The 24,461-nt window shown below is 37.0% G+C and overlaps 1 protein-coding gene across 1 annotated transcript; it reads left to right on the top strand.

The window, feature by feature from the left end:
- The first annotated feature begins 4,968 nt into the window (after positions 1-4,968).
- On the top strand, positions 4,969-10,216 carry thap1 (THAP domain containing, apoptosis associated protein 1). The gene is made up of 3 exons (XM_042509580.1): positions 4,969-5,108; positions 6,211-6,403; positions 9,320-10,216. Exons 1-3 carry the CDS (start codon positions 5,038-5,040, stop codon positions 9,830-9,832), a joined length of 777 nt encoding a protein of 258 aa, XP_042365514.1. The 5' UTR covers positions 4,969-5,037; the 3' UTR covers positions 9,833-10,216.
- Positions 10,217-24,461: the final 14,245 nt, after the last annotated feature.

Raw genomic sequence — 24,461 nt, 5'->3', positions numbered from 1 at the left:
CAGCTCAAAAATCGTGATCGTCAAACATGCCAGACTCCATTTAAATAAACTGTATTTTTATCACCTTAAAACACTTTTAATTCAAAGTCAACAGAAGCAAAATGATACCAAGAAAAAAAAAATAAAACTCACAAAAGCTGTCGTGGTTCGTCTCTCCAGTGGTCGAACACTAACCAACTTTGAAATGAACCTATAATTCACCCGGTTAAATGTGAAAATATGCTGACTCCACACATGTAAAATCACTATTTATATAATGAAGTCTGGTAATTTGGGAAATGGTGATTTCAGGGCTGTTTCTAGTTTAACAAAAAGAATCTCAGTCTTAATCAAAGAGGTTAACCTCTGTTGGGATCTTCCTGAGCCTGTCAGTGACAAAAACAATATTTTTTAATGGACGTGAATTCACAATGCTCTATTGAAAATAGGGTCCAGGTTAGGAAATACAGAAGTTACCCTTTACATGAGCAGAATGTCAGCATATTTTTGGTTTATGCTAGCCAGATGTCTGCATTGTGTCAAATATCCAGTATTTATTTCACTCTAACATCATGATTCTTCTAAAATTGTGCTAAGAGGTTTTATAACACAGTGGACATTCATCACTTGTGTGAATAAAATCATTTTAACTCAAGGTCCACTTACTGGCTCTTTCTGGACCTTTGTACCTCATCTCATGGTTTTGGAAACATTGAGAACTACAAAACATTTGTGGCTGAAAGCTCCACAGACAGCTCATATGTGGACCTTGAGTTAAGGAGGGACAAGTGGGTGTATGTGTCAGGAGATCAGCAGAACCTTCTAATACTCAACCGTGGTACTGAATTTTCAGACGATACTGAAATGCGAGTGGCATGCCAGCGCTCACTTTTTAATGTCAGGGCTGCTGCAGAGGGTTTGTGTGAAGTGTGTCTTATGTTTCTGCTTTATCAGTGTCAGTGGTGGGACGTGAAGGCTGACATATCAGTACAAAATCTGAGAACCCTGAGCTCAAGAGATTTCCTTTGATTGTTAAAAAGTCAAAAGGCAACAGACTGTGTCTGTGACACTTCTGGGAGAGAAGTCACTACAAGTCCCAGAGAGCATTGCTGTAAAAAAAACCCATCCAATTCAGGTTTTTGGTTATTTCCTGACTGCAGTGAAGTGTCCTGAAAATGCTAAAAGTGATTTCGCAGGTCTGGATGGACAGTGGCTGCTGAGGCTTCTGGGTACTGTAGTATTCAGAGACATTGACTATACCCAGCTGACAGCACACTTCTTCTTTGTTGCACTTTCCTTTACTTTAAATTTTAAACATGAGTTCAAATGCGACTCTTTTCCTGCAAAGCAGACAGTTAATTTGATTTTTTTAAAAAGGTGATGTTTGCAGAGATGTCTGTACTTTTTGGTAGTTTTGTCCCTTTCTTTTCTAAGTTAAAGGTACATCTGATATATTAGCCGCTCACAGCAATGAAAGGATTTGCTGCTTAGCTGTGTCTTATATTATTGTTCACTGAGTATCTTTGGGTTTTGGACTATTGGTTGGACAAAAGACAATATTTGAAGATGTCACCTTGGACATAGGATCATTGACATTTTCACTATTTTCTAACATTTAGTAGCAACAGTTTGTTAAAAGAATAATTTGTAGGTGAATTGATCAAGAGAATAATCATTTGTTGCAGGCTTATGTTATTACAAGAGATGATAATAATTAATCACAATCGATTTAACAGTCGTTAAGAGTTTAATCGAACATGTGAAATTTAATTGCTCAATCGATAGGCTGTTGAAATATATGCAATATCTTACTGTAAGCTTTGATTGAGGCAAAAATGTATTGGTATTGTTTGTAATAAGCAGTTTGCATAAGTTTTTATGTTTCTTTTCAAATAACGTTCATATTACCAATTAAGGATAATGCTAACGATTTGCAACCCTAGTTATTACAAAAACTGCCCTGAATAAACATCCAGGGTCTGTGTTTGACTTGAAGCTTTGATAGAAATAGATGGTAAAAAAAAGTGAAGCTTAAAGGTCCACTTATTTCTTTTATCCAGAGCTTTCTACTGCATCTCACAGTCTTGAATGAATGGAGCTGGTTTGGTTGTTATTGCGCGACCTACTGTAAGTATTTAAGTGTGGTCATTGTTGAGAGGAAGTCTCTTGTGAATGTCCACTGACTCTTGGTGGATTACTTTTGGCTCCTTCTCAGTTTGGTTAATAATGGAGCTGGCGGAGCTCTTCATGAGTCCTTTTTTTCCCGCAGCAGCAGCTTTAGGAGTCTGGGATCAGTCGATCTGATCAGATCAGATTGATGGATGAGAAGAGGAAAATGGAGGCGAGCGAATGCAAACTTTGAGACACAGCAGAATGAATGGTTAAGTTTCATTTTCACTTCTCCCAGCGTTCTGCTGCTCCATCTGTGCCCAGAGTGCGCGCTGCGCTCCAAGAGTGTGGTGCAATACACAACCAAATGGTTTTATATTTTCCGCCAATGAACGGTCCAGCTTTAACAAAACAAAAATCAATACCTTGAAGCAGATGTTTTAAACATTGATGGCTGCCAAAAACAAATGAATGTGTGGGAAACCATGAGCCAGTTCCATTTAGTGAATAAAGACAGTGAGATGCAGCTGACAGCTCTGAAAAATACCAAAGACCATGTTTTTATTAAAAAAACAAACTTGCATTTGATTTTGCAGCTGCCACTACCCAATTTCACAAACCCCAAGACTTTTGTCTGCATCAGTAAATTGAATATTTTCCAATGAAATATTAGCTGACAGGAAAGATGGACAGAACTATCAAAATAATATTAGATCTGAAAGAAAAGTAATTTTTCTTACTCGTCATCAGAGATTTTCGACATTTCTCTGGATTGCAGTTTGCTTTTTGCACTTGCTGAAAGCATTTATGTTAATGTTATTAACATATAAATACCAGGAGAAGTGTTTCCTGTATATAGATTTAATTTGGGCAGCCCTCCCAACACCTCATTTTGTACTTTTCTATTTATTTATTTCTCCCTAAAGTCTGTTACAGTGCTGCATTCATGTGCTACATTTATATATACATTTGTCACATAATGTCCCTTATCGAAAGTTTGCCCTTTTTAAATATTCTTCATTCCTTGTTGCCTTTCTTTATTTCCTACTTTTCTTCCCTTTTTCCTTCCTTCTTGTGTAGTGGTGCGTTTAAAGTGCAGACTGGAAAACAGAACTCCCTGATCATAAGCTCAGCATATAAGCTGGCAGCTGGTGAGAAACTGAACTGAAAAAGATGTTCTTTTATCCAGTTTTCAGTCTGCAGCTGTTCAAAATGAACCGAGAGAATTTAAGAGCCTTGTGGCCTTTTCTGCTTTTCAGTCATTTAGTGGTCGCAGTATATTATACAGAATAGTGATGCTAAATGCACATCTGTCGTAGTTGTCATGGTCTTTTATTGCTGTATAAAGCTCTGCAGACCGACCTACCCTGTTAACAACACCTCTTTTATTAATAAAGTTTCTTTTTTTGACCAAAAAATTTTGTTGGAAATCATCACATCTTTACTTTATTAGTATATTATTACATTTCCCATGAATCACTATGCCCTGGCTGTAATAAAACCAAGTGCTGAATCCTCATTTGACAAAAACATGATAAAGTTTGGTTCATAACTACATCTTCCATGATGCTTTGACAGCACCTTCATACAGCGATCTTAATCTTAAAATATTAGCATTTTTGCACATTTTAAAAATGGTGCCACATTTTTTTGCTTCCATAAGATTGTTGAAATTAGAGATATATTGGTATGCATGTGTATTTCTTCCAGTTTGAATACTGACACTTCTTTTAGGTTATGTTTGAACACACCGCTACATAATGCCATTCGCAATGTATAAATATCCTTCAGGGACTGTTTGGCGCATTTCACACGCTTTTCATTCTTCATTTTTTGATAATCATGTTCACAAGAATGAGACAGAGGTCACAGAGACCTTGACCTTTGACCACCAAAACCGGTTCATCACTGAGTGTTAGTGATTATTTGTGCCCAATTTAAAGGAATTTCCTCAAGGTGTTCTCGTGATATGGCATTCCTGAGAATGAGATGGACACAAAGTCACAGTGACCTTGACCTTTGAACTATGACCACAAATATGTAATCAGTTCATTGTTGCATCTAAATAGACATTTTTGCCAAATTTGAAGAAATTCCCTCAAGGTGTTCTTGAGATATTGTGTTTACGAGGATGAGACAATAATGAAGAGACATTATGAAACACAGTGCCTCATCACCCGCCTCCGGCCATGGCTATATCCATGAAAATATCTTATGAAAAGAAAAAGTGAAGTTAAAATCTTTTTTTTTTTTAAGCAGAGTAGCCATATAAATTTTATTATGTATATAAAATGTATATGTACAAAATAAAATGATTAATTAATATTAAATTCATATAGATAATCATCAAGGTTGTGTGGATTTTTTGTTTTTACAAAATGTTACACATTAATGTCTTCAGAAAGAATCTCAGTGTTAAAACACATTTTCCTGCTAAAAATGCACTAGTAAAACAAGATGTTTTGTCCCTATATCAATTTGAAGAAATGTTTTAGTAATAATAATAATGAAAGCTATTATTACTATTATTATTATTTATTATTATTATTTTATTATTATTATTATTATTTAGGCATGTTATTGTAGTGTTTTTGATACAAAATCCAATTAATTACAGCTTCTTGTTGTTCAGCATAGTTACAGTAGGCCTAGTTTTCGGCCCATTATATGAATCCCTTTAATGATCAAAATAATCAAATAAGCAGCCTTTGAATTTATCAACTGACAGCTGTGAGATAATGAACCCTTTACTCCCCCCTGCTGGACATTGTGAAACACTACAGAAAGAGAGTTCAGCCAATCAGATACAACATCTCAGCTCGCGTGACGCTATCCCCGCCGCCATGTTTGTTAGTGGCAGTGAAGCCTTTGTGGAGGTAAGGAGGAGCACCAGCGGAGCTTCGTGGAGTATCAGTCCGGGCCTCAGTGAGTGTCGTCCGGGCAGCAGCTATGGTTCAGACGTGCTCAGCGTACGGCTGTAAGAACCGCTACCACAAGGACAGAGCTATTTCTTTTCACAAGTAAGTTCAGTTGAAGGTTTTGTGTGAGCTAATTAGCATTAGTGTCCCGACATGACAGAAAAGCACTATGTTGTACCGGTTAGAAGTACCAAGAGAGAATTCGCCAGACTACATTTACTTATTTGCCTAATTTAAGCTTAATCGGTCGCTGTCAATAATACACGGGTGGTAGAATTTAAAGCGAGCGCTTTCTTGTGTCGTCAGGCTTTACTGGTAAATTCGGGTCACAAAGAATTCACAAAGCACAGCTTTAGACTGATACATTTAAAGTCTTGTGTGAAGTTTGTTGTCAATCGCACAGTCCTCCTCTTTGAAAGTAACAAGTTAACCCACAGCGTGGTTATGGTGGTGATACACAAACATTCCAGTTTCGATGTTAATAAAACTTAACAAAATGGTTGGTTCGCATATTCTGTTATGCCGAATTTAGCAGGACGTTGTATTTACTGGCAAAAACACTAACAATAAAAGTCTCCAACATGTCTTCCTCACGCACAAATGTGGGAATATTAAACTGCGTTAATTCTGATGGGAGTTCGGTCGCACTTCCTCACGTATCCGCGCTTGTTGGCTGTCAAGCTAAGGCTAAGGTTAGCCTGAAGTCTCCGTTTCTGGAACAGGGCAGACATGTGGAGACCTGTGGGTTTGGCCATGTGAGACGAACCAAACTTGAGTGTAACAACAACATAAGTTAACTTACAGAGCAATTAATATTTCGTTGAAGTTTACTTGTTTAGTTTAATTTAGCAGTCTGCAGCCTGTTGATTACTGAAACTGTTGAGGTGAGAGGTTCCCTTTTAATCCCAGCTGAGATCCAGGTGACAGTTTATAGGCCAATCTGCTGGTAAACTTGCTGTTGTGTTGGACTGAGTTCATTGTATAGGACAACATGTTCTCGAGTGTTTCACTTGGAAATGATTTCTGACAGGACCAGCCTTTAGCTAACTAATTTGCAACCACATTTACTTCCTATAACCTATATGGATTACTGATAAACAAACTGGTAACTGATTATTACAACTCTGATGTTAATAAAATATTGATTACAAAATTAACAAATCCAGAGAAGGTCACTTTTACATTTATTTCTTACTTTTCTCAGGTTTCCTCTGGCACGCCCAGATGTTTGCGGCAAATGGGTGGCGGCAATGAGGAGGAACAACTTCAAACCGACAAAGTACAGCAACATCTGCTCACAGCACTTCACCAAAGACTGCTTCAAGAGAGAGTGCAACAACAGGGTGCTGAAGGAGAATGCCGTGCCGTCGCTCTTCACCTTCAACCTCAACATCAAGGTGCAGCAGCTCAGTGTTTTTTATTTGCAGAGTCCACACACATTGTGATCCAGACCAAGTCAAACGTTAGACATAAACACTGGTGCTGATTTGGTTCAACATTGAGGGGAGGCAAAACAAATGTGAGTAAAGATAGATAGATAGATACTTTATTAATCCCTCACAGAAAATTACATTTGTGATGGCAGTTCATTCACAGTTAACTGCACACAGCCACACATAAAATAGAAACCCATCTGTAATTATCCACAGGAAAGAAAAATAAAAATCTTAAAAATAAATACTAAATAATAAATATTAAAAAGTAATAACTTCTAAAAAATATCCAATAATAATAAATACTATGTAGTGTATGAAATTTCAGTGTGCAAAAGTGCACAATGGTTATTTATTCATAATGTTTGATCATGCTCATCATGCTATCATGATCATCTTGATCATGATCATCATGCTATTAGTATTAGACTTATGGTGTGTTATACCCTAAACAATCTTAAATAAACAAACTATATATACCAGAATCAGAATTGGGTTTTATTGCAAATTTCATTTACACATACAATAAATCTGACTCTTTTTGGTGTAAAACAAAACTATTTGTAAAGAGTTTTTTGATACAATAGCCACCTTATTTTATAAATTAATGTAAAAATGTCCTAGAAGCAGCAGTGGCTGCACCCTGATGTGCCTGTACCACCTTAATCTGAAGATGGAACACCCAGCCAAATCCTAAGAAATATGAATTAACAGCAAATCAAAAAAAAATCTTCATATCATATATCATTTCTCCTCAGACATTACTCTTCCAATAACACGCGTCACTGTTTTTTTTTCACTGTTAACTGGATTGAAACAAGCAACAGGGCGACTCTGCTCTCTGGCCCATTGAACAGTTTCTCCATTCTTTCATCTGAAAAGCTGCTGACTGAGAGTTTGGTTTATAATGAAAATATTTCATTATTGAAGACCGAACCCTGCCGCCTTGTGCTGTGATGCATTGGTATGTAGCCTGTCTTAGAGACAAGCAGTTTAATAAAGTTCTATAGAGATCGCCATGTTAATACAGGTGCGTGTCTTTCCTGTGCGCAGCGAGCCAGAGAACAATAAACTTAGAGACTGCACTGAAAATGTCTTTTTTTTTTCAGGGAAACCACCAACAAATAGGGGTAGGAATAGTTATTTCTGCTTTAATGGGGTTGAAGCAGAAATTTTCATTAGATAAAGATATCTTGTGAATTTTAGAAATGTATTTCATCTTTGTCTTTTCAATACATTTTGACTTTCAACTCTCTGAAGTCATGGGACATGTTGGGATCACACCGAAACTGCTCACATACCTTGGGCACATGGTTATTAAGTCATTTTGAATTAATAGCCCCTAAATTTGTTCAGAAATTTTTTTTATTACTATGTTACTTAGGGGTGTGGGAAAAAATCGATTCGCAGGAGAATCTAAATTCTCGTTTTTAACGATTCAGAATCGATTCAGAAATCCCAAACATCGATATTAGACTATATGTACTAAATATAGTCTATTCTTAACACCCAGAATATTTAAGCATTTAGAAAAATCTTAATTATTTTCTTACTTTTTTCGCCAGTGAAAGCTGCCGACTGTGCCGTTCAGAGGGATGACTCTGGGAATTTAAATGGTTTTACGGGACCTTGTTCAGTAAATCCACAATGATAGATCCTATATTGGGTGTCTTCCGTCTATATTTTATCCATATTTGGATGATAAAAGTAGATTAGCATCGATGCTACACACCATATTGGATTCCCATGGTTCCTTTGGAGAGAGGTTAATTTCATCCGGTTGTTTGGGCATGTTGCTGCTGATGGCATCATTTAATTCCTGCAGTGCATCTTTTAAATATGCATCAGTCTTGTGTCCTTATGGTTCCCAACAAGGTCCGTTCATCCAGAGCAATGGCTTGATCCGGGATGTTAGGGGTTAACCATGTCTCTGTGAAGATGTGCTGGAACGCTCGAAAGAAACAAACAGACAGTGCCTTGTTGGCTGGTACCGCCAGCAAAGAAGAGGACGAGGAGGAGTTTGATCCGCAGAGGATACTGCAGATATAATCAACACATCAAACAGAAACAGTCTACGACGCACAGAAACGTGAGGGTTTTCCTCCACTTTTCAGTTGGGTGCAAAAAAATCTGTCAAAAGTACTTTAGAACACGAAATGTCTCACCTCTCTCCCTCAGTGTAATTCTACATTTATCTGCTGCCCTGGCACACATGAGGTCCGCTTTAAGAGGACTGAGTTTGGTTCTTATAAACAGGACAATATATGAAAACAGAAAACAAAAGTCCAAATAATAATGTTAGTTTTAATGTGTTTAAAATAAAAAAAGGAAATTTCTCTGACATTTCACAAACAGAATTGTGCCTTTTGATTTTACTTGTTTATAACTACAATACTACATTAAATATTTTATAAGGAGAGCTGTTTTTGTTTTTTTATGCTGCCAAGAAGACACTTGAGAAGAGGAGTTACTCAGGCATAGCTCCATCATTGCTTTAAGTCAAAAAAGATTATGCTTTATGATGTTTTAATGTGTCGATGAATAAAGAAATTAAAATAAAATTAAACAATTTAAAAATCAAGTAAAGATATCTACCATTTTTACTTTTCTGATGTATCGAAATTGAACTGAACTGAGGTATCTCTGTTCCACCCCTAACCAAATAGTGAGTTTTTTGAACAGTTAAACCAATAATGTCTGTAGGGAGCAGGTACCATGGATGTATTAAGAGACCCGCTTTCAGCATTGGAGGCAGGTCACGTTTATTTTTATTGAAAGTCTGTGGGAAAAGGGTTTTTTGGGTTCCAGATTTACATTGGTGTAATCCTGGATTAGTTCAAAAAGCAGCATCAGAACTGTTGTGTGTTTTCTGTCTGACAGTCGGAGTCCCTGGAGGATCACTTCCCCTCAGAGATCCACTTCCCTCTCTCTTTGCCTCTGACCTCTGACCCGGTGGAGGAGCAGCAGGAGGAAGAGGTGGAGGAAGAGGAGGAACCCGGGAGGAGCCTGCCCGACATCCAGTGCGACAATGCTGCGGTCTCCTGTGACCACAACTACACAGCGGAGGACTCTGCCCGGCAAAAGAAACGCATCGCTCAGCTGCTGGAGCAGCTGGGGAGCCTGAAGAAGAGGCTGAAGACGGCGCAGCAGAAGTGTCGGCGGCAGGAGAGACAACTCAAGAGGCTGAAGGCGGCATGTGAGACGCCAAGGAGCAGCCGCAAAACGCCAGCAGCGTTGGGAGAGGGATACGTCATCGTACCCAAACACATCTACAACCAATGTTGGGGAAGCTGCTTTGAAAGCATTGCTCTGCAAACTACAAACTGCTTCACAGTGGAAGAAGTCGAACTCCAGCATAACTACCCGAGGGAGAAAGCTAGTTTGATTAACTAAAGCTACTGAGGAAAGTAGTTAAAAATGACTTTTCAAAAAAAAAAAGTCAAATGAACACTTTACATGTGATACGATAATACGAAAGTCACATGGAAGAAAAAATGCCACTAAATTGAGTTTATTGCAAAAGTGTCCACGTTTTCAGCGGTCATGCATAAACCAAAAATAATAAAATTACCCGTTATTCAAGGGAAAAGAGCACCTTTGGGTTTGTCCACAGTGTTCACTCTGTGTGTAACATTACAGCAGGCAGGTTTCCATTAAGCTTCAAAACGTGCGTACTGAAGCTGCGAATATAAAACACGGCTAATGGAAACATATCAATTTTGAAAAAACATATTTATTTAAAAAAAATGTATACACTCACATGAGGTGGTCTTTCAGGCGATTTCAAAAAGCCATATTTTGCAGAACTGCAATGGAAAACCTTTTTTTTTGTCTTTTCTAGGTCACATGATGCCATGGCTGTGTGCTTGTCAGTAGGAACTGGCTCCCTCATGATGCAGCAGCTACAAGAGGTGTTATTGCATCACTTAGGTCTTCGAAAGTTGAGCAGATCATCGGTTGTTTTGAAATCTCAATTCCTCTGTGAAATCGTGGACTATCACCTCCCAGAAATCCCTCATAAGGGGCTCCCCTTTCCATTATGGTCTACGTGGCCTTGGATTGGAAATAATGACAGCTAGTGTGGTGGCTGCGATAGAAATAAAGCTGCTAATGTTTTAACATCCATCATCTTGCTTCTTGGAATGTTATCACCAGAGAAGTCACAGAACATCACTCAGTGGAAACGCATTCATCTCACAACTGTGTTTTATCGATATTTTGAAAATAAAGCTTATGTTTTGCGCAAATCTGTAATGGAAACTTGCCTAATGTGGCTAACTTATCTAATTTTTGCTGTATCGGCTAGCAGAGTCAATGTCAAAGGGATACAATTTTTAACCAGCTCTATATCATAACAGTTTGGGTAATATGTGTAACTGAACTGTGGTAAAGCTACCTAGTCTCATCCACCTGTGGGAGCATTTATTGGTCTATTGCGGGGCAATGCATTGTGGTAGTTGTATGTTTTCTGCCTCTTTTAGTCATTTGTTTTTTTTTTTCTTTAGTCATGTTTCACTAATTTTATGTCTGTACTGCAGAGGGGCCTCGTTTTATAAAAAGACCATCTTTCCAGTGGTGAAAATACTTCTTTTATCCATTCACTTTTATGTGTATTCTTAAATTTGTGTTTTATATCTCTGCAGTAGAGAAAGTATCAACTCTACGCTTGAATTAGTTAAAACATAGGTTTTCACCATGGTGCAATAGGTTAATTTATCGGCTTAAAGGGAGAGTGTTTTTCAGCCTGGACACTTATTTTTCCCCATGTTTTTGTGTCCTTTCAACAGATAAAAATCTTATTTTTGTCAGTTGAAAGGACACAAAAACATGGGGAAAAATAAGTGTCCAGGCTGAAAAACACTCTCCCTTTAAGCCGTGCCTGGAAAGTGTCTGTGGGTGACAGAGAGCCATAAAGTATGCCAAATAAACTAATGTTAATGACGCTACTGTGGTGGAAAAAGTAAGCAACTAATTACATAAGTTAAAGTAAAGCCTCAAAATATAATTTAAATACAAAATAAAAGTACTCATTATGTAGACTGGCCCGTTCCAGATTCATAGTAAGCTACAATTATCAATGCATTGATGTGTTCATCACTTAAATGTTGTAGGCGACACAAGTTGCTCATTAAATGACTTTAGGCAGTATAGTTAACCTATGATAATGCTTCATATTTAATTATTTGGTTATATTTTGCATTATTATTCTGAGTCTTTAAAGTAACTAAACCAGACAAATAAATGTAGTGAGTGTAAAAAGTGGAGTAAAAACATGAGATTTAGAAAAAGCTTGTGAAAAATATAGCGGGGGCAAAAGCAAGTGAAAAGCTATAGAATTATCATAATTACATATTATATATATAAATAATTATGTATTTTGCAAAATTATTGTAATTTTAAGCACTTTTAACAGGTTATTTCCATGGTGTTATTATTTTTTTTTTAACTTTCTTTTATGCGTTTTTCATGTAATTTTCTTTTTTCTCAGTGCCTTCTTTTCTTGATTTTAAAAGAAATCAAACTAACTTGTTCAGGTTTCAAAGGGTTAATCTGGAAATAAAAAATAAAACATCTAATTTTAAATAAGGTAGAGTGCATAAAAAGCATCAAAATAGAGTTCATTCAAAAAAAAAATCCAGGATTTAGAAAATGAAGTGTTTGATGCACTAAATTTTAGTTGATATTAAAGCTGGTCCATGTCAAATAGCTTTCTGGTCCGTTCTAATAAAACATGCAGGAATGTCAGGACGACTGAAGATTTAAATATACAGCTAAAATTCAGATTTCTTGATATGAATATATCCCTACCTTTGAAACTTAACTCTTTGTAACTCGAGCGGGTTTGATTTCCTATGAAAACACAGAGAGAAGGCAATGAGCAAGATATGGGCCAAAAATTAGCAAGAAATTCCTGAAAAGGTTTCAAGATTTCCTGAAAATAAGACCCCCCAAAAATAAAAAAACCAAAAATCCAAAATAGAACTGAAAATTAAATGATTTCAGAAGAAATGAATTTGTTCACGTTTCATAGGGTTAAACAGCTTGTAAAAGATGTCTAAATTCAACACAAGAAAACTGGGGTTGATCCAGGTTTCAAAGAGTTAAAGTAGGACAAGTAGATTTATTTATTTTTTTTTATATTGGGGGGTGGGGTTGGGGTTAGGGTTTTAGCTGAGGATGATAGGGTTCAGGATAAGGAGCAAAGAAATGCATTATGTCAATGAGTGTCCTCACAAATATAGAAGAACAGTTCTGCCAGTTTTACTGTGTGTGTGTGTGTGCGTGTGTGTGTGTGTGTGTGTGTGTGTGTGTGTGTGTGTAGACGTGTGTGTGTGTGTGTGTGTTCCATGAATGCTGCCCTGTGTAATGTCAGGCAGAATAGAGTGGAATGTGTCAGGATGCAGTCAGTCAGTAGGTAGACCTTAGATTCTTACAAGGAAGATTTATTTTATTCATTTATTTTAAAAAAAAATCAAATTAGGTATCACACAGCAACAGGGCATCATCATCAGCATCAGGAAATGTTTAAATTAGAAAGGGCTCAATAGACAGAAAACAGATGGGGGGAGTGAAGTTTATAGGTCTTGAGGACATAGTGGACGTGTCTGAAAGAAGCCCAGAGGAGCAGGAAGACAACGAGTAAGTTAATCAAAGGCAAAATATAAATTGTTTTTAAGTGTTGTTTGGTAATATGTGATGAAGACACGTCAATATGAAAACTTAACATTGTGGTGTGTCTGTAGGGAGAGAGAAGAGCTCTGGAAGACGCTGCAGAAGATGAAAATCAAGCACCGAGAGCAGAGGGAGCTCCATCAAAAGTATATAGAGCACGGATACAACCGCGAGGCAGAGCTGAACCAGACGGAGGCTCAGAACAAGTTCCTCTCCATCAAACTAAGGAGGTATGCCACCTTAATCACAACTGTTTTTCTGTCATATCAGGACAACTGAGTGAATACACGCTGTGAATAAGAGAATAACATTCATTCATACTTCTCTTAACCCTTTGAAATCTAGATCAACAAAATGTTTCTTGCCTCTCACAAGCATTTCAACCTTTGAAAAAAATTGTTTTGATTTCTTGAAATGACATGGCTAAAAAAGACAATGTGACAAGAGATGTCCAAGAAAATAAGGAAAAGCTGAAAGAACATCAACGGAAAATATGTTTTTAAAAGATTAAAACAGAGTGCAAAACAGAGTATTATTAGAAAATAAATTTTTTGGCTTGTTGTCTTCTATGTTTTTCAAAGACATTAAACAAGTTTCAAGGGGTTAAGTGGACATGCTATGTTGGCCCATGTATTTCATGTGGTGGTTGATTTTGTGTTCAGGTTACAAGAGCAGGCCGAGGAGTTGAGGAAGAGGAGAGAAGAGGACGTGGCAGCCATGGACCAACAGCTTCGGTGTGAAAAGGAAAACAAGAAGCTCAAGAACCTCATATGGCAGATGGTACGTACATGCTTACATTTCTACTCTGCTTCAGTTTATCAAGAAGGATGAATAAGTTACGTCTTGCTAAGCCTGTCCCCTTCGCTCACTGGGACAAACCATAGACTGTATACAAAGATGGACGACACGCCCTCACTGACCCCCGCTGTGCTGAAACAAGGTTAAAATATCCGAGATGCAGGCATGTACATCTTGTGAGGGTGATGTCATTGAGAGCCGTAGCGATATTTGCGGTGTGGGAACTTACGGCCAAAGCTCCTGTCCAACCAATCGCAAGCAGCTCCATTGAGTGGGAGCACACAGATTGGCTGTCACGGCTGTCAATCATAGTGGAAAAGCCCCCTTTGTATATGCTTTGCTATTTACAATAACATACTGTATGCACCACATACAAAATATTACTGTAAATACTGTTCAGATTACAAGAAGTGGTTACAGTGTAGGTGTAGTTTGGCTACATCCTCTAACACCACTGAGCTAATGTCCTGTTTCCAGGATGATTGAAATACTCGCTGGTCCTTCAGGTCGTTCCTTTTTTTATACTCTCCTAATTTGGCATGTCAGTTGCTATATTTACTAGCCCAACGTGGGATTTTGCTTGCCGCAGGTAGTCGAGCGATCCTTATTGCTGGAATATGCTGCTGAATTCTGACCATGATGTTAATCTCTGTTTTGTGCAGGAACGACAGATGAAGGAGCTGAGAGAAGAGAACGAGGAGCTGACAGTTCAGGTATGACATCTAACTCTGCTGTTACACTACAAACAAACTTTGCTCTCACATGAGTGTTTCATGTTTGGATCCATCCTAAAGTCACTGACAGAATATTATCAAAATAAAGTGTTTATTTCTGAACATGACCCTCACTTTGAGCTGCTTATCTTTCAGCTGAGACAACCGTCTCTCGAAGAGAACAGGGACACAGAAGATCAGAGGACAGCCGAGCAGGAAGTAAAGGTACAAAACGATGTTCTTCAATTAACCCTTTGAAACCTAGATCAACATCAGTGTTCTTGTGCTGGATTCAGATGCACTTCACGAGCAAATAAATGCACAAAGCAACTTGCCGAGAAATGTCCTGCAAATTGCTAGATATTAGTAGAATAGGAAGTTATTTATAATGAAAAATTAAGGGGAAAATATCCATTCGTACTTACATTATGATTATGTATTTTAAAGTTATGTTACAGAATTTTTATTCTTGAGCTTTTCAGGTTTTTTTTTTAATGTAATTCTTTCAGAATGTTTAGGTAATTTTCTTGTCTTTTTAAACTTTAATTTTTCCACTAATTTTCATTTTATTTTATTTTTGTTTGTTTTTTTTCCCAACTTTGTGCTATTTTTGGGTCATTTCTTATTTTGTTTCTCACTGCCTTCTTTCCGTGTTTTTGAAAGAAATCAAGCCAGTTTGATTTAACTATATATACACATATATATGTATGTGTGTGTATATATATATATATATAAATAAAATCATTATTTTTTTTCCCTAACCCATTTTTTTCTTCCAAACTGTTCACCTGTCCAATCAGCTCATTCACTCAGTCTTAAATTACAGTTGGTTGTTAACTCTTTGTGTGTTTTGTAGCACAAACTGGAGCAGCTTCAGGAGGTCCTTCGATCTAAAGACCAGGAAATAGAGACGGTATGAACATCTTTAGAAAATCTTCAAGATATCATTTTTTTAAATGTCTCTCGGCTCCAATTGACCATTTGATGAAAATGTTTCTTAATCTGAGTGTTTTTGTGTTCGTGTTTTACAGAAATCCAACGCAATGATTCATTTGGGAAAAAAGATAGCAGAGGGTTACGACGCCATCAAGGTACGTGCTATTACTCAATCAATCAATTAGACTTTATTATAAAGCCCTTTTCATGCAAGTTAAGACCTAAAAAATAGGAGCACTCATTTTAAATTTAGGAACTAAGAAAACACCAGCTGAAGGATAAACCGTATAAATACAAAGATAAAAAATAGATAAATAACTAACTGAATAAAATGATGATAGTAATAATAAAAGCTAAATAAGTAATATACTCAAACTGTAAATTAGAGGTCAGTGACAGGAGAACAGCACAAAGTAGAATAATGAATAATGATAAATATGTTAAAAATAATAAAATGATACAGGAAGTTGTAAAACTGTCAAACACAAAAATGTATAAATAAATAGTCAATTGATAAAGTTTGATTAGAAGCCAAACTAAAAAGGTGATAAGGGGCTACAAAGTGTGTAAAAAGTAAAAAGTGTGTGTGTGTGTGTGTGTGTGTGTGTGTGTGTGTGTGTGTCTGTGTGTCTGTGTGGCTGTGTGCCTGCGTGTGTTTGTTTGTCTGTGTGTGCATGTGTGTGTTTTATTACATTATACCTTACCTTGTATGTGTCGTCTGCAGGAGCTCAGAAAGGATCAGTGGGAGCTTCGAGGGAAGCTGAGCCAGAGATGGGAGGAGCAGATATTAAAGTAAGTTATATTTTTATTGCTTCTTCTGGTAGAACAGTCTCACTGAAGTACATAAGTGAGCAATATTTTAAATTAAGCCAGTCTGCATGTCACAGGTTTATGTCAGTGTTGTGAGTGGAGTTTCTTCACATCTGTCTGTTGTTTATTTTGTTAGAGCTGCACAGACACAGAGGACACAGAGGACACAGAGGACACAGACACAAAGGACACAGCCACTGGATTCTTCAGCTACGGTAAGTATAATAATCAAACACCGTTATTGTGAATATTCACACAACCAAAAACCACTGACACCAAAAAGTTAACATAATAGCTAAAAACACAGGGGTGTTTCTAGGATTTTGGTTTAGCCATATCTCAGTCGGGGGTGGGGGGGTCAAGGGGGATCCTTCTTTAGGATTTTTTTTTTCTTCTTTTTTTGATTAGATTAATTATGAATTGTGATCAGAACAACGTTAGTTTTTGTCAGTAATTGGTCTAGAGTTTGGGAAATGGTTAAATATATGTATACATATTAATTAGATTTGGGCGGTATGTAATATTTCATAACTGTATGCCTTCCTGAGATTTCACTTGCATATATGGCTGTTCAAGTGGACGGTGCTTTTTTTGGATTTTGGATCATTGCAGAAAATAAGCTCTGTGGCAAACAAACATTTATGATATTTACTGGGTTTTTCCAGCAAGATTATCTCCATAAATTAACACAACTTTTCGGATTTTTGAAGCGCAAATGCAACTGCCAGAAGTAAAAAGCTAATGTTAAGATACAAATGAACTACACCATGGTCGTACAGCTTAACGTCACCACGACAACGACGCTGTAAAGCCGTGTTTTCTGCGGTTCGGTTTAATGACATTCTGTAGTCTCATTTAGCCACTTGTTAGCAACCACCTTTTTTATGACACAGCACGTAACTAAGATATTTCCCATATTGTTACAGTGCAAGTAGTGTTTGTCATTGATGAGGCAGACCTTCATCTAACATATGTACTGAAACCCTCTGTTATCTTTTTATAGGATGAAGCACACAAATATGAAAGGTAAGAAATAATTTTCTGTCTCCCAACAACACTAAAAAATTCGTAACTAAACCAAAATGAAATGTTTAGTTTCCTTTGCTTGTTTGTGTATTGCGTGTTTGTGTTCAGCAGGTGGAGTCGTGTGAAGGCTGCGCTGTGGAAAGGAGTGAAGACGGCAGGATGCGTCACCTTGGGTGCCCTCCTTTCTGTGGGTGTCATGGCCTCCATGGTGCCTGTCTGTATCAGCAATGATCCTGACTGCAGCTTGGGGAACGTTGCTTACAACTTGCTGAAGATCTACAGAGAAGTCCAGCATGTACCCCCCGCTATCTATTAGAACCTAGCCTGGGGTCCTTTCCAGAAAGCAGGTTTAACTAAATCTGAGTGTAACTCTGAACTGTGAGTTAATTCACTTTGAGACAGAGAACTGAGACTTTTTAAGTTTAGCTTGTGTGCACTAAATGATAAAAGCATCATCAGTGGAGCTGGATACTACGATTTCACCATGGCAACACGTAGATAAACAGCACAGCCTGCATTTTAATCCGGTGGACGTGGAGATATTAATAATTAGATTGTGAACTCCACTGCCACAGTTTGGCAGGATTATGATGAATTTTTTACATATTGTAGACTGCGCACATTCAGCCTATCTTTAAAAAAGAGCCTGAGACAGAGCGGGAAAAGTGTCACACAAAAAAAAAGTACACAAAAAAAAGTTTTAGAGATTTTCAATAAAGCATATTTGTTTAGTCTGACAGGGACAAACACAGGCAGCAACTGCATATCCAAAAATAGCTGAAAATTAAAAAAAAAAAAAAAAAACATACATACATACCCATTTTTAGGGGCTGTTTACATGGCAACGGTTCTGAAACATGAAGTGTTAAACTAAGTTGCGGTTTGGCCTGTCTTTCACATGACAATGGCGTTATAGGGGCCTGAGAACGCAAACTTTTGAAACCGGGTTCCAGATTGTAACTTTTTTTAAAAAATGCAACCAGTTGTGAGAACGGTGACGTCACAGCCGCACTTTGCGCGTGCTCATCATGTTTCAGCGAAATAGCCATGCATTGGGAGGAGGACAACAATAACAAAAATGGCAGCCTAACAAGCTGTGTTTGTGCTGCTGACTCTACTGAGGTTATTGTTCATCATCTGTTAGTTCTCGTGCGTTCGTTCATCATCATCTTGTTCTTTTATGCTCTCCGCTCTGGAGAGGAACACCTTAGTGCTTAGGTGCGTGGCGTTCCTCTCTGATGTGTCATAACATCGCCAGCTACTTGCCTAACATGCATACTGCAGCGTTTTGGGTTGTTTTTGTTGATTTGTGTGCACAAATGTTCACAGTGTTACCATATGACTGATGCTAGGGAAAGACTTTAATGTTTTTAGTTGCGCCGTCCTGGTCTGAACGTGGCCTTACAATATAAACTGAGATGTCACATGTAACACATGAAAATGCGCTGACAAACTCACAGCTGTTGTCAGCAGGGGCATGTTTAGCAAGTGACCTGGGGTTGGCATGGCCCCCCCCCTGAATTTTTATTCTAGGTGGTCATTATGATTGGCTGTCTGTCAGTTTGAAGAGTTTGATGAATTGACTGAATTTTCCTTTAAAGGTGCAATCCAGTCTGACCTGAGAGACATTATCACTGTTTGACTCAAGTGATTTGAATTTTACTTTTTTAAAAAAAAAAAAAAATTAATTATTTTTTAAATTATTATTAATTATTATTATTATTCTTATTTTTAATTTTTGCATCATTCGTTGTTGCCTTTTACCTATTTATTTTTTTTTTTTTGATATTAGGTCTCAGAGGGTTAACATAGGTAAACTTCCGCTAATTAATGTGCTTCAATCCCTCTTTTGATCCGAACTAACTCAGTGAAATGAAGCAGCCTGTGTGTCTCTGTCAGAGGGAGGAGTCAGACTCAGAGTTTGTTAAAGAAAACCTGCCAGCGAGCAGGTTAGAATCACTCCTCTCTTTTTCTGAAACTGGAAACTCACAGTTCCCCTCACCTCAGGGTTCACTTATTTAGATTTTTCACAAAATCTGCTTTCTGGAGTACCCCCCGGTTAGCTGAGACAGGGACCACATTATACAGCCTGACAAGACGAGACTGAGGGAACTAAAGTCGCCACTTAACACCTTGCACCTGTCAGCCCAGGAAGGGGGCTTTTCCTCATTTGCGGTCCTTCCCAAGGTTTCTTCCTTTTTTTCCTTGCCCTCTTGAGGAAGGTGCTATTTAAACATTTAGGTGTTTTATGCATTTATTAACAGATGACTTTTCTTTCTGCAGCATCCCCATTCAAAGGGAGAATAATGCAAGGGTTAATTCAACCTTTGGTATACATATATTAACAAAGGACAGATATTGGACCTTAAGCAAAAACAGTGCATTGAAAGAGTTAATTCAGCCCTTATCATGCAATTATTTACATTTAAGCAAAAACAGTGCAGTGCATTAATTCAGCCTTTATTATGCACACATTAAGTTAACCACACCTTTATAGGTGCAATAATTTCTTTATAATTCTGCACATATTAACAGTTAACTTTGCTTTTGCAGGTCCTCCACCTGGAATGAGTGCTTCACGTGGTCAATATACGGCGTGCTGCCCCACATCGATTGCACTTCATAACAGTTAATTTCTCTTTTTTTTTGCAGCATTCAGACATCAAGCAAGAATAGTGCCTTGCAAGGTTGAATTCAGCCTCTATTATGCATTTATTAACAAATGATTTTTATTTTTGCAGATTCTGGACCTGAAGTGCACAGAGTGCTTTGCAGGGGTTAATTCAGCCTTTGTTATGCACTTACTAACAGTTAACTTTGCTTTTGCAGCTGCCGAAGTTAAAGCAAGAACTGCGCCTTGCAAGGGTTAATTTCATTTAACTGTGCTTTTGCAGCTCCTCCACCTGGAATGAGTGCTACATGTGGTCAAGGCTGATGAATATGCAGCGCGATGCCCCACATTGATTGCACTTTTCAACAGTTAACTTCTTTTTTTTGCAGCCGGATCAAAGGCGAGAGCAGTGCATACTCAGGGTTAATGCACCTTTTATTGTGTACTTTATTAACAATTAACTTTGTTTTTTTTGCAGCTTCCGGACGGAAAGTGAGAAATATGTCTTATTTGAGGTATACTATGCAGGATTTTCCTAAAAAGCAATGTAATGACTCAAAACTGATCCACCTCATTCTTCACTTATGACCCTCTTAAAGCGTGTAGCAGTGAATTTCTCTGCAGAGAATCTGCCCTCTGACTGTGTTTTCCTGTTTATTTATTTTGCTGTGTTGGTAATGTTCCTCAGGAAAATGCTTAGATGAGGTGGGGACTTTATAAAAAGGTAGTGACCAGGTGTCTGACTGTAAGCAGCACGCATCCAAGAGGAAACTACAAAGTCATGGACATGGTATTTTAATAAATACACACACAAAAAACAAAAACGCAAATAGCAACCAAGAGTGAATCTAAGGTTGGTTTTTATTTTCATCAGCGTTGCTGTTTATAAACTCACGATTCCTGCATAGTATACCTTTAAGGAGAATGAATCCTTTCTTATAATGTATCAACAGTTAACTCTGCTTTTTTGCAGCTTCTGGATCTAAGGTGAGAATAATGCTTCATAAAAGTTAGTATTCTGTTATATTACAGTATAACTGTGCTTTCACAGCTCCCCCCTTCTGAAATGAGCTCTCCTACATGAGGTCAAAGGTAATGAATATACAGCATTATGCCATACTCTGATTTCAAATTAGATTTTTTTAAAGACTGGACTACATTCAGTCAAAATACCTTAAATAAAAATAACAAAAGGTACATAAGTACTACTCTCTGGTTTTTATTGCTGATATATCATGTGGTCGCCGTCTCTGTGTTTTCTGTCTGAATCATTCAGTCTAAGCTCAACAAGACAAAAATGGTCGGGCAGTACGTGTTCGGTTTGTTTAATGAGAAATGATCCAAAAATTAGCTGATAATTGTTAAGAGAGAAATGTTCATAAAACTACATTTATAATTCTTATAATTATATATTTAAAATTATGTTACAGAAGAAAAGAGAACTTTCCTAACATTCTCTTGAGCTCATCTTCTTATTGCTTTTGATTGTTATTTATTTTATTTTTTTTTACATTTTACTTAACTTTTTATTTCTTACGTTCTTGTAATTTTCTTGTAACTTTTAACTCACATTTAGCTAATTTTTAAATTGCTCATCGCCCTCTTTGCATGTTTTTGAAAATAAATAAATAAAAAATAAATAAATCAATAAATAAAGCTAATTTGCTCAGGTTTAAAAGGGTTTAGTTTATGATTTATTTCACTTTCACTAAGTCTTGTAACCATGCAGTTCTTCTCATTTGAGGGAAAATAAAAGTAGCAGTGAGACTTTAGCCTGTAGGTGGTGTTACAGAGCTATATGCCAGAAAACTGGGTTCCTCAGAGTCTCCTCTCTCGAGGTCTCGCTCACTGATCACAGTGCACACCTAGGTGAGCACAAAGTGCCCCCCTTATCAAAAAATACACTTAAACCCACACTGGATCAACACTTAGCTGTAAATACTGCCTCAAAGTGCACTTTGAACTACCTGCATGAAATGTGCAGCTGTGGTTGCTGTAATTCTGTTAGGTTGAATGCAAAGGTGATATTGTGACTGAACCATCTACTTTTGTACCATGGTACAAAACCATTGTGGCTTTTCCGAGATGCCCGATGAGCTTTAAAAAAATAATCCAGGATTTGACAAGAGAAAAATAAAATATTCAACTGAAAGCAGAAGAAAGGCGGTATCTGACGACTTTGGTTTGAAAACGGGTTGATTTTTTAAATACAAAATTCAGTCTTTCAACTGATTAGTCAGCCAATTTTAATTCAGTTACAGCCCTTACTACTTTGAGAAAAACTGCAATCAAGACAAAACTTTTCATTCAAAACTTTTCAAGCGTCCGACCTCCACTGGGGCCATGAGTAATTAGTCCCACTGTCCCTTCACTTTGACGATGCTCCAAAGAATTATTCTTTCTAAGGTAAGAGCTATGGGGATCCAAAATCCAAACAAAAAACAATACATTTCTTGACCCAATTCTTTTCCCCAGAGGATGAACGCTTAAAACTTAATGACCCATGACCTTTCCATTTTCTCATGCCAGCCTCAGGACAAACTTTATTTTTTTGATTTTTGATTTTTAGCATCCCTGCTGGTAAGACTGTAGCAACAACTAAACCGTCAGGATGTTGATGTGACAGTTTTTCAAATTGTGGCTGTAATGAGGCCAGCAGCCTTCAGGGGCCACTAACAGGAGCAGGTTTCAGTTTGGACAGCAGACTTCAGTTCCTTGCTGACCTCAACCCTCCTCAGGTAAACGCAGCTCTGTGGGGCTCAATCTGATCCAGGTGGACGTGTTTGGGCTGAAGCTCGGACGCCCCCGACGGCGTGGCATCAAGGTCATCCTGTCCGAACTGTGACGCTCCTCAGGCTGCAGTCTGACCACTCTGATTAAACAACACATGGTTGACCTGCCGCCACTGCTGCTGCCAGCAAGAGAAACAAAGGTAATACTAGGTTTTATATACACTATTCACACAGAGATAGAAAAAAAAAAACAAGAACAAAATATAAACACAGAAATTTTAACTATTTATGATTTTAGATCTAAGCAAATTGAGATTCAGTATTCTTCATTTTAAACATTTAAAAAATATCTGATTTTTAATAAAATAACACAAAATATTGTGTATGTAAAAAGTCATATTTAAATAATAAAGCTGCTTACATAAATGAATTTAAAAAACAACAAGAAATATAGTTAACACAAGTAATAAATGTTATTAATTCAAATTGTATTGCTGATCCCAATTTTTTACACACCAAATATGCATGGCTAAATTTTGCCATTGTGTGCCCAAAATAATGTAGAATGTTTTCATTTGACATTTTGAAGCTAAAAATAATAGTCTTGGGTTTAAATATTTCACTTGATCAGGCTACAGGATCCCTCAGCTGAGAACTGGAATATGGAAGCAATTAAGAGACATAACTATTTGGATTTTAACAGCTTCTGAATACTTAATAATGAAATGTAAACACTGCTGAATTCATAGCATTGAAATGTTTTTGATTTGAAAATCCTGTATCTGAATGAATTTCCTCTGATTTCACCTTTTTGTTTTAATAAAAATGAAAATAACAGATTTATTTATTTGCTATTTTTAAAAGCTGACTTTAAATATGTATTTTTTTCTCTCAATATTCAGAAATTAAGATCCAAAAAGTGTCAGCATTTCAACATTTTCAAAAACCAACATGAACATGTACGGAAATCAACTTCTGAAATTCCAAATTGAGAAATATTCACATTTCAATTCCAAAGAGACAGATTCAGAACAAATAAATTGAGAGACGTGATTTTCACATTGATCTTTTTCAGTTTTCGTGATTTTAAAGTTTTCAGTGGCTCTTTAAAAAATGTAAATACTTTTGTCTTTTATTTGCTTCCATACTAGAACAAGATCATACAATACCTGCAAAAAACCTTATCATGAGTGACAAAAATCTCTAAAAAAAATGTATGAAATTAACTGTTGCATATCGAATGATGAATAATAATAATAATAATAATAATAATCATAATAATAATAATAATAATAATAATAATAATAATAAAAAAAGAAGAAGAAGAAGAAGAAGAAGAAGAAGAAGAAGAAGAAGAAGAAGAAGAAAAACAGAAGAAATAAGATAGATCCTAGATTTTTTTTTGTCATCTTTTCATATTTTTTTTCTCTAAATAAACGGAAAAAAGATACATACCATTATTAAATGGTTGTAAGTAATGCAGTACCACAAATTTAAAATACATCTTTTTTGCATATTTTATTAGTCAAATTGTCCACATTTAAACAGTCTTTTCTTCTATCAGATCATTTCCTTGTTTTCAGCCTCTGCTCATATGACTCTGCTGCTGATGAATCTGTTCATCCTCTGACCCAGATAGAAACTCCACAGCTTCAGTTTTTATTCTCTTCAGTCTGGACTTGCAGCGTTCAGCCTGCAGCTCCAAGCTGAGGACTTAGGAGTAA

This window comes from Plectropomus leopardus, chromosome 20 (genome assembly GCF_008729295.1).
Source record: "Plectropomus leopardus isolate mb chromosome 20, YSFRI_Pleo_2.0, whole genome shotgun sequence".
Lineage (NCBI taxonomy): Eukaryota > Metazoa > Chordata > Actinopteri > Perciformes > Serranidae > Plectropomus > Plectropomus leopardus.
This window is presented reverse-complemented; position numbering and strand designations above follow the sequence as displayed.

Coding starts and splice junctions, on each gene's coding strand:
- thap1 (XM_042509580.1), top strand. CDS start 5,038: ATGGTTCAGACGTGCTCAGCGTACGGCTGTAAGAACCGCTACCACAAG. Junction 5,109..6,210: donor AGAGCTATTTCTTTTCACAA/GTAAGTTCAGTT, acceptor TACTTTTCTCAG/GTTTCCTCTGGCACGCCCAG. Junction 6,404..9,319: donor CCTTCAACCTCAACATCAAG/GTGCAGCAGCTC, acceptor TCTGTCTGACAG/TCGGAGTCCCTGGAGGATCA.